A 15,327-nucleotide genomic window follows, 5' to 3' on the forward strand; every position below is an offset into this window, starting at 1 on the left:
CTGGCTAATTCTAAATATGTATCTTTTCACTGTTAAAAAAAAAAAGGATAGACAAAATATAAGCCCCAACTGATTATTAGATTCAATAGACATAAAATCATGCTGTCAAACTGCTATAAAAGTTTCTAAGCCCTACTCTGTTTTTCTATACTGATCTCCTCATGGCTGGGATACAACAGTCACAGCCAGATGTGGATCCCTGATGACACTAAGTAGCATCTGTGTAAAGCCACGTAGGCCACTGCAACTACTTGTCTTTGATTCTGAATGAGATGAGAAGCCCTTAGAAGTGTCTGAGCAGATTGGCCATTCACTGAAAGAGGACCACTTTAGGAGGAGCAGGTCTGATGGCGGGGCGGGGGGCAGTGGGGAAACGAGCAGGAGCTCAGTTTTAGACATGCTAAAATTCAAGATGCCTTTACACATCCAAGCAAGATATAAGAGTTTAAAGCTCAAAAGTGAGGTCCGGTCTAGAGATATAAACCTGGGAGTCATCAGTGTATAAATGGTATTGAAAGATCAGATAAAGAAAAGGGGTGAGAACTGAATCCTGGGGTGCTTCAATGTGTAGAGATTGGGAACATTAGGAGGTATGGGTAAAGGAGACTTAGAGAGAATAGGCAGTGACATAGGAGGAAAACCAAAATGGCCAGGTATGCTGCAAGTCAACATTAAGAATGTTTTCCAAAGAGGTTGGATTGATCAATCATCTCAAGGTCAACTAGTAGGTCGTCAACTAGTAGGTCAAGGAAAACAAATACTGAGAATTGAGTAACATGGAAGGCTTAATGACTTAAATAATTGAGCAAGAAGGAATTAAATTCTATAATGAAAACAAAATAGCAAAGGAAAGATGATACAAAGGGAGAAAGGAATTAAATACTATTTGTCCCTATCCAACAAATATTATTTTAAGTGATGAATAAGATTTCTTCTCTCAGAACTATGCTTCATGGCTTGAAAAAACCAGGATAAAATGATTTTGTAAAAATATATCTATTGAACAGATATTTATAAATCAAATATTCTTTTGTTCATAGCAGCATTATTCATGAGAGCCAAAAAATGGAAATAATCCAAATATTCATTGACGGATGAATGGATAAACAAAACACGGCATATATTTATATAAAATAGTATATTATTTACCCTTAAAAATTAATGAAATTCTGATACATGCTACAACATGAATGAACCCTGAGCCAGATACAAAAGGACAAATACTGTATCGATTCCACTTACATGAGGTACCTAAAATAGTCCAATTAATCCATAGAGACAGAAAATAGAATGGTGGTTACCAAAGGCTTGGGAAATGGAGAGATTATTCAGTAAGTGCAGAGTTTCAGTTTGGGATAATGAAAAAGTTCTGGAGACAGATGTGGTGATGGTGGCAAACAATGTAAATGTACTTAATGCCACTGAACAATATACTTAAAAATGGTTTAAATGGTCAAGTTATGTTTATATATTTTACAATTATATACATATACACCTATAATTCAGAGGATAAATCTCTTTAAGGAAAGAGAACACACAATTTTGTCAAACAGGTATAATGGTTTGGAAACTTCAGGAAGCCAGAATTTTTTGAGAATCAAATGTTGAATTCTTGTTGGAAAAGAGAATGAGTGATAGAAGTTATCACTCAGAGAACTCCTGATTTGGAAAGAATAGTGACATACTGTGTGTTTTTGGTTTTTTCTCCCTATCTCCTCTGCTTGCCAGAAGGGTAAGTGGATGCCAGAAAGGGGGAATGACTTAGATGCTAATTTACTATCTGCTAGAAAGCAAATCAAAGGCTGAAGGGAAGCATTTGTAAGGGTTCCAACACGCAAGGAATAAACTCATGAGGACAAGTCCCACAGACGTTCAACATGGAAGCATTGTAAGTACAGAAAAGAAAGGCTCTTCTTAAAATACACTCTCCCTAATGTAGTGACAATGACATTTAATAAACATGGTATTGAAGTGGTATCCAGGAGCATATCTGCCTCAGTGGTCCTCAACCCTGAATTAATAGGGGTACCCAAGTCCCATCCCCCAAAATTCCAATTCAGTTGGTAGAGGGGAAGCGTGGCCATAATTTTTTTTCAAGCTCCCATATGATTCTAACATGTAGCCAGGGTTAAGAATCATTGCAACCCTTATTCTAAGTCCGTGTCTTCTAAACCACTGTCACCTATCACCTTTTCGTACTCATTTGGGTTCCTGTTCAAAATTTAAGTTCTGAGGGTTCCGCCCCTAAGGTAAAGAAATCTGCACTTTTAACTAACACTCCCAATGATTCCTGAGCAAAGAATGCTCTAAATGAGTCTCACTTTGTTTAAAATAACATTTTGAATTAGTTTTCTATTATTCTTTGGTATAATGAAATAAAGATATTTTGATAGAAGTAGACTGGCTATATTTGTGATTATTCATAAAGACTCAATATCTGTGCCTGGCGTAATCCACAATGGTTGATCTATACAGAAACAACCCAGATCGCCACCATTTATTACACATAGAGGTAGCCACCAGAAGTGCAGGCCTAGCTCTTAGGAAGAAATAATAGGTTTTTGGATTCCTGGGCAAGATGGCCGAACAGGAACAGCTCTGATCTGCAGCTCCCAGTGAGACCAAGGCAGAAGATGGGTGATTTCTGCATTTCCAACTGAGGTACCCAGTTCGACTCATTGGGACTGGTTAGACAGTGGGGTGCAGCCCATGGAGGGCCAGCGGAAGCAGGATGGGGCGTCACCTCACCTGGGAAATGCAAGGGGTCAGGGAACTACCTCCCCTAGCCAAGGGAAGCCATGAGGGACCCTGCTGTAAGAGATGATGCTATCCAGCCCAGATACTGTGCTTTTCCCATGGTCTTTGCATCCCACAGACCAGGATATTCCCTGGGATGCCTACACCACAAGGGCCCTGAGTTTCAAGCACAAAACTGGGAGGCTGTTTGGGCAGACACCAGGCTAGTTGCCTTTTTTTTTTTTTTTCCAACCCCAGTGGTGCCTGGAACACCAGTGCGACAGAACTGTACACTACCCTGGAAAGGTGGCTGAAGCCAAGGAGCCAAGTGGTCTTGCTCAGTGGATTCCACCCCCACAGAGCCCAGCAGGCTAAGATCTGCTGGCTTGAAATTCTCGCTGCCAGCACAGCAGTCTGAAGTCGACCTGGGACGCTCGAGCTTGGTGGGCAGAGGGGCATCCACCATTACTGAGGCTTGAGTAGGTGGTTTTCCCCTCACAGTGTAAACAAAGCCACAGGGAAGTTTGAACTGGGCAGAGCCCACAGAAGCTCGCAAAGCCACTGTTAACCAGACTGCCTCTCTAGATTCCTCCTCTCTGGGCAGGCATCTCTGAAAGAAAGGCAGCAGCCTCAGTCAGGTGCTTATAGATAAAACTCCCATCTCCCTGGGACAGAGCACCTGGGGGAAGAGGCGGCTATGGGCATAGCTTCAGCAGAATTAAACCTTCCTGCCTGCCGGCTGTAAAAAGAGCAGTGGATCTCCCAGCGCAGCACTTGAGTTCTGCTAAGGGACAGACTGCCTCCTCAAGTGGGTCCCTGACCCCATTCCTCCTGACGGGGAGACACCTCCCAGCAGGGGTTGACAGACACCTCATACAGGAGAGCTCTCGCTGGCATCTGGCAGGTGCCCCTCTGGGATGAAGCTTCCAGAGGAAAGAGCAGGCAGCAATCTTTGCTGTTCTACAGCCTCCACTGGTGATACCCAGGCAAACAGGGTCTGGAGTGGACCCCCAGCAAACTCCAGCAGATCTGCAGAAGAGGGGCCTGACTGTTAGAAGGAAAACTAACAAACAGAAAGCAATAGCATCAACATCAACAAAACGGACGACCATGCAAAAACTCCATCCGAAGGTCACCAACAGCAAAGACCAAAGGTAGATAAATCCACAAAGATGAGGAAAAACCAGTGCAAAAAGGCTGAAAATACCAAAACCCAGAACGCCTCTTCTCCAAAGGATCACAACTCCTTGCCAGCAAGAGAACAAAACTGGACAGAGAATGAGTTTGATGAATTGACACAAGTAGGCTTCAGAAGATGGGTAATAACAAACTCCTCCGAGCTAGGGGAGCATGTTCTAACCCGTGCAAGGAAGCTAAGATCCTTGATAAAAGGTTAGAGGAACTGCTAACTAGAATAACCAGTTTAGAGAAGAACATAAATGACCTGATGGAGCTGAAAAACACAGCACAAGAACTTTGTGAAGCATACACAAGTATCAATAGCCGAATCGATCAAGCGGAAGAAAGGATATCAGAGATTGAAGATCAACTTAATGAAATAAAGCGTGAAGACAAGATTAGAGAAAAAAGAATGAGAAGGAACAAACAAAACCTCCAAGAAATATGAGACTATGTGAAAAAGACCAAAACTGCATTTGATTGGTGTACCTGAAAGTGATAGGGAGAATGGAACCAAGTTGGAAAACACACTTCAGTATACTATTCAGGAAAACTTCCCCAACTTAGCAAGACAGGCCAACATTCAAATTCAGGAAATACAGAAAACACTACAAAGATATTCCTCGAGAAGAGCAACCCCAAGACCCATAATCGTCAGATTCACCAAGGTTGAAATGAAGGAAAAAATTGTTGAGGGCAACCAGAGAGAAAGGTCAGGTTACCCACAAAGGGAAGCCCATCAGACTAACAGTGGATCTCTCTGCAGAAACCCTACAAGCCAGAAGAGAGTGGGGGCCAATATTCAACATTCTTAAAGAAAAGAATTTTCAACCCAGAATTTCATATCCAGCCAAACTAAGCTTCATAAATGAATAATAAAATCTTTTACAGACAAGCAAATGTTGAGGAATTTTGTCACCACCAGGCCTGCCTTATAAGAGCTCCTGAAGGAAGCACTAAATAGGGAAAGGAAAAACCAGTACCGGCCACTGCAAAAGCAACCCAAAATGTAAAGACCATCGACACTATGAAGAAACTGCATCAACTAACGGGCAAAATAACCAGCTATCATCATAATGACAGGATCAAATTTGCACATAACAATATTAACTTCAAATGTAAATGGCCTAAATGCCCCAATTAAAAGACACAGACTGGCAAATTGGATAAAGAGTCAAGACCCATCGACGTTCTGTATTCAGGAGATCCATCTCATGTGCAAAGATACACATAGGCTCAAAATAAAGGGATGGAGGAAGATTTACCAAGCAAATGGAAAGCAAAAAAAAAAAAAAAAAAAAAAAGCAGGGGTCGCAATCCTAGTCTCTGATAAAACAGACCTTAAACCAACACAGATAACAAAGAAGGGCATTACATAATGTTAAAGGGATCAATGCAACAAGAAGAGCTAACTATCCTAAATATATATGGACCCAATACAGGAGCATCCAGATTCATAAAGCAAGTTCTTAGAGACCTGCAAAGAGACTGAGACTCCCACACAATAATAGTGGGACACTTTAACACCTCACTGTCAATATTAGACAGATCAACCAGACAGAAAATTAACATGGACCTTCAGGACTTGAACTCAGCTCTGGACCAAGTGGACCTAATAGACATCTACAGAACTCTCCACCCCAAATCAACAGAATATATATTCTTCTCAGCACCACATCGCACTTATTCTAAAATCGAACACACAATTGGAAGTAAAACTCTCCTCAGCAAATGCAAAAGAATGGAAACAATAACAAGCAGTCTCTCAAACCACAGTGCAATCAAATTAGAACTCAGGATTAAGAAACTCACTCAAAACCACACAACTACATGGAAACCAAACAACCTGCTCCTGAATGACTGCTGGGTAAATAACGAAATGAAGGCAGAAATAAAGATGTTCTTTGAAACCAATGAGAACAAAGACACAATGTACCAGAATCTCTGAGACACAGCTAAAGCATGTGTAGAGGGAAATTTATAGCACTAAATGTCCACAGAAGAAAGCGGGAAAAATCTAAAATCAACACCCTAAAATCAAATTTAAAAGAATTAGAGAAGCAAGAGCAAACACATTCAAAAGCTAGCAGAAGACAAGAAATAACCAAGATCAGAGAAGAACTGAAGGAGATAGAGACACAAAAAACCCTTCAAAAAAAATCAATGAATCCAGGAGCTGTTTTTTTTTTTTTTTTTTTTTAAATATTAACAAAATAGATAGACTGCTAGCTGGATTAATAAAGAACAAAAGAGAGAAAAATCAAATAGACATAATAAAAAATGATAAAGAGGATATCACCACTGATCCCACAGAAATACAAACTACCATCAGAGAATACTATAAACATCTCTTCACACATAAACTAGAAAATCTAGAAGAAATGGATAAATTGCTGGATGCATACACTCTCCCAAGACTAAATCAGGAAAAAGTTGACTCCCTGAATAGACCAATAACAAGTTCTGAAATTGAGGTAGTAATTAACAGCCTACCAACCAAAAAAAGCCCAGGACTAGACAGATTAATAGCCAAATTCTACCAGAGGTACAAAGAGGAGCTGGTACCATTTCTTCTGAAACTATTACAAACAATAGAAAAAGAGGGAATCCTCCCTCACTCATTTTATGAGGCCAGCATCATCCTGATACCAAAAGCTGGCAGAGACACACACACAAAGAAAATTTCAGGCCAATATCCCTGATGAACACTGATGCAAAAATCCTCAACAAAATACTGGCAAACCAAATCCAGCAGCACATTACAAAGCTTATCCATCATAATCAAGTAAGCTTCATCCCTGGGGTGCAAGGCTGGTTCAACATATGCAAATCAATAAACATAATCCATTACATAAACAGAACCAATGACAAAAACCACATGATTATCTCAATTGATGCAGAAAAGGCCTTTGATAAAATTCAACACCGCTTCATGCTAAAAACACTCAATAAACTAGGTATTGATGGAACATATCTCAAAATAATAAGAGCTATTTATGATAAACCCACAGCCAATATCATACTGAATGGGCAAAAGCTGGAAGCACTCCCTTTGAAAATCGGCACAAGACAAGGATGCCCTCTCTCATCACTCCTATTCAACATAGTATTGGAAGTTCTGGCCAGGGCAATCAGGCAAGAGAAAGAAATAAAGCGTATTCTATAGGAAGAGAGGAAGTCAAATTAACTCTGTCTGCAGATGACATGATTGTATATTTAGAAAACCCCATCAGTTCAGTCCAAAATCTCCTTAAGCTGATAAGCAACTTCAGCAAAGTCTCAGGATACAAAATCAATGTGCAAAAATCACAGCATTCCTATACATCAATAACAGACAAACAGTGAGCCAAATCATGAGGAAACTCCCATTCACAATTGCTACAAAGAGAATAAAATACCTAGGAATACAACTTACAAGGGATGTGAGGAACCTCTACAAGGAGAACTACAAACCACTGCTCAAAGAAATACAAGGGGACACAAACAAATGGAAAAACATTCCATGCTCATGGATAGGAAGAATCAATATTGTGAAAATGGCCAAACTGCCCAAAGTCATTTATAGATTCAATGCTATTCCATCAAGTGACCACTAACTTTCTTCACAGAATTAGAAAAAACTACTTTAAATTTCACATGGAACCAAAAAAGAGTCCACATAGCCAAGATAATCCTAAACAAAAGGAACGAAGCTGGAGGCATCATGCTACCTGACCTCAAACTATACTACGAGGCTACAGTAACCAAAACAGCATGGTACTGGTACCAAAATAGAGAGATAAACCAATGGAACCGAACAGAGGCCTCAGAAATAACACCACACATCTACAACCCGTCTGATCTTTGACAAACCTGATGAAAACAAGAAATGGGGAAAGGATTCCCTATTTAATAAATGGTGTTGGGACAACTGGCTAGCCATATGCAGAAAACTGAAACTGGACCCCTTCCTTACACCTTATACAAAAATTAACTCAAGATGGATTAAAGACTGAAATGTAAGACCTAAAACCATAAAAACCCTAGAGGAAAACCTATTCAGGACATAGGCATGGGCAAAGACTTCATGACTAAAACACCAAAAGCAATTGCAACAAAAGCCAAAATTGACAAATCAGATCTAATTAAACTAAAGAGCTTCTGCACAGCAAAAGAAACTATCATCAGAGAGAACAGGCAACCTATAGAATGGGAGAACAATTTTGTAATCTATCCATCTGACAAACGGCTAATATCCAGAATCTACAAGGAACTTAAACAAATTTACACGAAAAAAACCAAACAACCCATCTTAAAGTGGGCAAAGGATATGAACAGGCACTTTTCAAAAGAAGACATTTATGTAGCCAACAAACATGTGAAAAAAAGCTCATCATCACTGGCCATTAGAGAAATGCAAATCAAAACTACAATGAAATACCACGCCAGTTACAATGGTGATCATTAAAAAGGCAGGAAATAACAGATGCTGGAGAGAAGGTGGATAAACAGAAATGCTTTTACATTGTTGGTGGGAGTGTAAATGAGTTCAACCATTGTGGAAGACAGTGTGGCGATTCCTGAAGGATCTAGAACCAGAAATACCATTTGACCCAGAAATACCATTTGACCCAGCAATCCCATTACTGAGTATATACCCAAAGGATTATAAATCATGCTACTATAAAGACACATGAACACGTATGTTTACCGCAGCACTATTCACAATAGCAAAGACTTGGAACCAACCCAAATGCTCATCAATGTTAGACTGGATAAAGAAAATGTGGCACATATACACCATGGAATACTATGCAGCCACAAAAAAGAGTGAGCTCATGTCATTTGCAGGGACATGGATGAAGCTGGAAACCATCATTCTCAGCAAACTAACACGGGAACAGAAAACCAAACACTTCATGTTCTCACTCATAAGTGGGAGTTGAACAATGAGAACACATGGACAGAGGGTGGAGAATATCACACACTGGGGACCTGTCACATGGTGGGGGGCTAGGGAAGGGATAGCATTAGGAGAAATACTTAATGTAGATGACGGGTTGATGGGTGCAGCAAACCACCTTGGCATGTGTATACCTATGTAACAAACCTGCACATTCTGCACATGTATCCCAGAACTTAAAGTAAAAAAAAAAAAAAAAAAAAAGAAAAAAGAAATAATGGACTTTCTAAGGTAAACTCAGAAACTTAAACCTACAAAATGAGGGGGAAACCTTAGAAATGGTTACTCTTCATTGTGTTGAGTCCCTGAATTTGCTTAAACTCCATTTTTCAGTTATCTAATACATGTACCTTAATTGATCCAAGGGCCCCAATGGCTACTTCAGGTGGCAATATCACTGGTTTGGTATAGGTACCACCAATCTATTTAAAAAAAAAAAAAAAAAAAAGGAGAGTATTACAAGTTAGGATTTTTCAGGGAACAAATGCCAAGTGACATTTTCTATTTTTAATTAAGCATATGATCAGAAATCTTAAGCAATGGTTTATGTATTTCAACATTATTACTCACTGATCCAATGTTGGAAAGAGTAAATGTTCCTCCTGTAAGATCAGTGGTGCTGAGCTGACCCACAGAGCCCAATTTCTGGAGGCGGTTCAGTTCAGTGGCGATGTCAAATATAGAGCAGATCTGAACATTTTTCACATTAGGGACAATCAAACCCTGCTCAGTATCCATTGCTATCCCAATGTTATGAGAAGCCTAAAAAATAAAAAATTATACAGTAGGTCTTTTAATGAATAAGCTAACAGCAAAGAAAGGATCAACCTTCACTGTCATCTAGAAACCACTACCAAAACTCATTTTTACCAAATTGGTAGTGATTTAAACGAAATAATTTAAAAATAATTTTTAAAAGATTTTTTGGGCTAGGTGCAGTGGCTCACGCCTGTAATCCCAGCACTCTGGGAGGCCAAGGTGGCTGGATTACCTGAGGTAATGAGTTCAAGACCAGCCTGGCCAACAGGGTGACACCCCATCTCTACTAAAAATACAAAAATTAGCAAGGTAGCACAGGCCTGTGATCCCAGCTACTCAGGAGGCTGAGGCATGAGAATCGCTCAAACCCGGGAGGTGGAGGTTGCAGTGGGCCGAGATTGTACCACTGTACTCTAGCCTGGGAGACAGAGTAAGACTCTGTCTTAAAAAAGATAATGTTTTTGTTGATAAGAATGTAGGCAATAAGCTATTTCCCAACACTGTCAGTGCAAATGTAACTGGTACAGGTTGAGCATCCCTAGTTCAAATATCTGAAATCTGAAATGCTCCAACATCTGAAACTTTTGAGGGCTGAAATGTCATGTCATGTAGCCAATTTCCTTGAAAACTGATTTATCACCCTGAGTCAAGATCCATCTTCAGAATTCTCTATACTGACAAATACAGAAATGTAAAGTTTTTATTTTCGATTTATTGGATGGATTAAGCATCTCAGCATTCCTTACTATGTGATAAAATACATATATAATAAAAAGTATATTCAATATTTTGTCCTTAAACATTATGCTGCATAGTTGTTGAAACAGTTCTCATTTTGTAATATTTAACCATATCAGAGCCCATCAATTAAAAAAAAAAAAAAAAACAGAAAAATGCAGCCATTGTTCTGGCAGGGCATAGTGGCTCGTGCCTATAATCCCAACACTTTGGGAGACTGATGCAGAAGGATTGCTTGAGGCCAGGAGTTCAAGACCAGCCTGGGCAACGTAGCAAGACTCCATTGCTACAAAAAAAATTTTTTTAATTAGCTGAGTATTATGGCACATGCCTGTAGTCTCAACTACTTGGGAGGCTGAAGTGGGAGGATCATTTGACCCCAAGAGTTTTAGGTTACAATAAGCTATGATTATGCATGGGTGACAGAGCAAAACCCTGTGTCAAAAAAAGAAAAAAAGAAAACTGTGTGGCCGGGCACAGTGGCTCACGCCTGTAATCCCAGCGCTTTGGGAGGCTGAGGCAGGTGGATCACGAGGTCAGGAGATCAAGACCAGCCTGGCTAACACAGTGAAACCCTGTCTCTACTAAAAATACAAAAAGAAATTAGCCGGGTGTGGTGGCGGGCGCCTGTAGTCCCAGCTACCCGAGAGGCTGAGGCAGGAGAATGGTGTGAACCCAGGAGGCGGAGCTTGCAGTGAGCCGAGATCACGCCACTGCACTCCAGCCCGGGCTACAGAGAAAGACTCCGTCTCAAAAAAAGAAAAAAAAAATTGTTTCATGTATAAAAATGTTAAAAATATTGTATAAAATTACCCTTAGGCTATGTGTATGAGGGGTAAATGAAACATAAGTGAATTTCATGTTTGGACTTGGGTCCTATCCTCAAGATGTCTCCTTTGTATATGCAAATATCCCATAATCCAAAAAAAGTCTTAAATCCAAAACACTTCTGGTCCCAAGCATTTCAGGTAACAGATACTTAACCTGTATAGACTTTTTGGAGAACATATGACAATATGTACCAACATTTATAAAAATTTGTGTTAAGGAACTAAATGCAGAAGTATGTAGGGATACACAGGGATGTTGAGTACACACTGTTTATTAGTTTGAGAAACTGCGAATAATCATAATGTTTATAAACAGGTCACTGGCTAAATAAATAACAAAGCTATATGTGTTGACACATAATGATGTTTACAATATAGTAAACGAAAAAGAAGAGGCTGGGCACAGTGGCTCATGCCTGTAACCCAGCACTTTGGGAGGCTGAGGTGGGTGAATCACTTGAGCCCAGGAGTCAGAGACCAGCCTGGGCAACATGGCAAGACCCCATTTCTACAAAAAAAAAAACACAAAAATTAGCTGGGCATGGTGGCAGGTGCCTGTAGTCCCAGCTACTCGGAAGGCTGAGGTGGGAGGTGGAGGCTGCCGTGAGGTGATGATTGCACCACAGCATAGATATTCTCTATGGGAATACTTTAGACAGGCAACAGAGTGAGACCCTGTCTCAAAAACCAAAAAAAAGAAAAAGAAACAGAAAAAAAGCAAGTTAAAGAAAATATTAACAATTCTATATCTTGTAAAAAGTATGTGAAAATGAAATCCTAGAAAGATGTATATCTCAACATAAACAGTGAGTTATCTTAGGGTCATGGAATTGAGGGTAAACATCTTTGTTTTCTTTTTTCTTTTCTTTCTTTTTTTTTTTTTGACAAAGGCAGGGTTTCACTTTGTCACCTAGGCTGGAGTGCAGTGGCAAGATCAGAACTCACTGCAACCTCCATCTCCTAGGTATCATATGATTCTCCTGCCTCAGCCTCCCAAGTAGCTAAAACTATAAGTATGCACTACCATGCCTGGCTAATTTTTTTTTTCTGTAGAGATGGGGGCCTCCTCACTTTGTTGCCCATGCTGGTCTCGAATTCCTGGGCTCAAGCCATCCTCCTACCTCTGTCCCCCAAAGTGCTGGGATTATAGGCAGGAGCCACCACACCCAGCCAACATCATGATTTTCTTGACCGAAATTTTTGTGATAAGTATATACTTAATCAAGAGATATTAAAATTAAAATTAAAATTAATACAGCTGGCTGTATTAACCATATGGGAGCTGACCTCCCAGAATATCTAAGCTTACTTTCTAGTTGTACATTTCTTTTCTTTTTTTTTTTTTTTTAATTCTCTTTTTGAAATAGAGTTTTGCTCTTGTCGTCCACGCTGGAGTGCAGTGGCACAATCTTGGCTCACTGTAACCTCTGCCTCCTGGATTCAAACAATTCTCCCACCTCAGCCTCCTGAGTAGTTGGGACTATAGGCGCTGGCCACCACACCTGGCTAATTTTTGTATTTTTAGTAGAGACAGGGTTTCACCATGTTGGCCAGGCTGGTCTCAAACTCCTGACCTCACGTAATCCACCCGCCTTGGCCTCCCGAAGTACTGGGATTACAGGCGTGAGCCACTGTGCCCAGCCTCTGGCTGTACACGTCTAATGATAAGTAAACTTAAGGAAAAGCATCTCCAAAAGAGTTCTCGGTCTTAAGAAACTTTCACTCCTCACAGAAGAGTTTACTCAAATTGAATTCAAACTTTCATTACTTTTCTCACTTAAATTATTCTTAATCTCAAAATTCAAGGAATTTGCCAGGTGTAGTGGTTCATGCCTGTAATCCCAGCACTTTGGGAGGCTGAGGCAGGAGGATTGCTTGAGACCAGAAGTTCAACACCAGCCTGGGCAACATAATGAGACCACGTCTCTACAAAAAATTTAAAAATTAGTTGGGCATAGTGGCGCATGCCTATAGTCCCAGCTACACAGGAGGCTGGGGCAGAAGGATTGCTTGGGTCTGAGAGGTCGAGGTTGCAGTGAGCCATGATCATAACACTGCACTCCAAACTGGTGACAGAGTGAGACTCTGCCAATAATAATAATAATAATAATGATAAAAAATATTAAAATTCCAGGAATTCAATTTTGAAAGACTTGCTTCTTTTTGAGAGGGTAAGTAGAGCGGGTAACATAATCTGCCATACAGCTGTATTTCCATTATTTTAAGCAGAAAACAAAAAAAAAGCTTAAAAATGGTTTTAGGAATCTTCATATCTAAACAGTATTATTAAACACAAAAACAACAACAAAGAATTAGACTTAAGTTTAATGTTTTACCCCATACCTTTAATTCTAGTCTAAAAAAGATCACTATTTAAAGTACAATAGAAGTCTCTCTAACCTACAAGCACATTTGCCCCATCTTCTATTAATAATAAGAACATTTTCTGCATAGCCAACCTTATATGTTATATTCTGGCAGTTTTCATCCACAGAAGCATTAAGGATAGGAAACTGTAGTAATCCCAAGGAAACAGCCTGTTTAACAGAAAAAGAATGCAATTTTAGCACTTTTAACTCAGAAAGGATAGGGAATTTGAAACAATAAGAGGTATAAAAGGAGGGAGAGAGAGAACTCTTATTTATGCTGAGTTTAATTTCAAGTCTACATGTACCTAGTCGCATTATTGCCAATGTTACCTTCAAGCAATGTAGAACTAGGTCACCCTAATCATTAAAGAATGAAAGATAGGTAGCTTGTAAACATCAAGGAGATTTTCAAAATAATGATGCAGACCAGCCAAAGTTCCAAAGAAAATGCCTAAATTCTAGGTGATTTCCTCACTGACATGTTGAATCTTAAGATTTCCATGAGAAGTAAACCTGTGGTTCAAAACTAGGAATCAAAACACAAAAAAGCAGGTAAGCTATTTCCCTGTGTGGAAAGAACACATAATAAGGATTTCAAAGCGCACTGACCATTAGATGCCAATTTGCTACTTGGTGTCCTTGGCCAGCTGAAGGGCAGAGATGGCCTGAACATTTACTTTACAGCTCAAGTCTCACTGAATAGCATTTACATTTTCCCTCTCTGCCGCCTTCTCCCTTTCTTTTTCCTTTTGTCATTTACTACCATTTCTCTCCTGTCCATATTCAGATTTCCCTAACTGTATCCAAATGTTCTTGATATCTGTTCCCCTGCCCATTCGGGATCTAATAATCAAGTTTCATATCTTACATGTGGTGGTCATGCATTGTATTAAATTTAAAACATAGCAAAATAAAAATGCTTAAGATCATTCTTAAAAAGAATTCCCTTCCCCACTGCCCTTTTCTGGTCCCTGTTAAAGTTCTTTACATGCATTGTGTTATTTTTCTCAGTGCATCAGGGGTCTTGATGGAAAAAAAATCAAATTCTTGAACTAGAGAGTTAATAAAAAAGTTTAAACATATAGAGACACTTCATAGTCATTAGTTTAATTAGGATAGGTTAAGAGAATAGATCAACTGAAGAAAAATACAACGAAAAGAATTGCTACGAGTTCCTTAATTTTTATGACTTGGAAGTTTTTTTCTTGTTTGTTTTTGAGACAGGGTCTTGCTTTGTCACCCAGGCTGGAGTGCAGTGGCATGATCTCAGCTCACTGTAGCCTCAACCTCCTTGGTTTGAGTGATCCTCCTGCCTCAGCCTCCTGAGTAGCTGGGACTACAGGTGTGTGCCACCATGCCCAGGTAACTTTTGTATGTTTTGTAGAGATGGGGTTTCACCATTCTGCCCAAGCTGTTCTTGAACTCCTGAGCTCAAGCAATCTGCCTGCCTTGAGAGAACCCTTTCTTAGAAAAAAAAAAAAAAAAAAAGGGAGATAAAGGAGAACAGATTCTGTCTCATGAGGCTCAGTGCCCAGTAAGTGAGTAAGGGAAGAGAAAACTGAGTAAGCACTCACAATGCACTGAGATAAGTAACAGTGGGAAATAAGAGTATTTAATTCAAATAGTGACAGCCACAGAAGGAGTCTGTACCTGACCACAATTTGGGATTTATTTGCAGGTGTTTGATGGAGAAGAAGGGGCACTTCGAGTGGAATTGTGTATTCTAGCAATTATGGGTAGCTTCATATGAGGGAGTGAGATAAGAACGGAGAGG

General features: G+C 39.8%; 1 protein-coding gene across 6 annotated transcripts in view; it reads right to left on the reverse strand.

Moving 5' to 3' along the window:
• DBT (dihydrolipoamide branched chain transacylase E2) overlaps window positions 1-15,327 on the reverse strand; it is an 85,922-nt gene that overhangs the window by 17,699 nt on the left and 52,896 nt on the right. For all 6 annotated transcript variants that reach the window (XM_050745083.1, XM_050745092.1, XM_050745100.1 and 3 more), the window contains 3 exons: window positions 13,644-13,721; window positions 9,428-9,619; window positions 9,208-9,279 (listed from right to left, as the gene is read on the reverse strand). In XM_050745083.1, coding sequence (XP_050601040.1) covers window positions 9,208-9,279; window positions 9,428-9,619; window positions 13,644-13,721 — 342 coding nt within the window. The remainder of the gene's footprint in view (window positions 1-9,207; window positions 9,280-9,427; window positions 9,620-13,643; window positions 13,722-15,327) is intronic.

Source organism: Macaca thibetana, chromosome 1 (assembly GCF_024542745.1).
Source record: "Macaca thibetana thibetana isolate TM-01 chromosome 1, ASM2454274v1, whole genome shotgun sequence".
Taxonomy (NCBI): Eukaryota; Metazoa; Chordata; class Mammalia; order Primates; family Cercopithecidae; genus Macaca; species Macaca thibetana.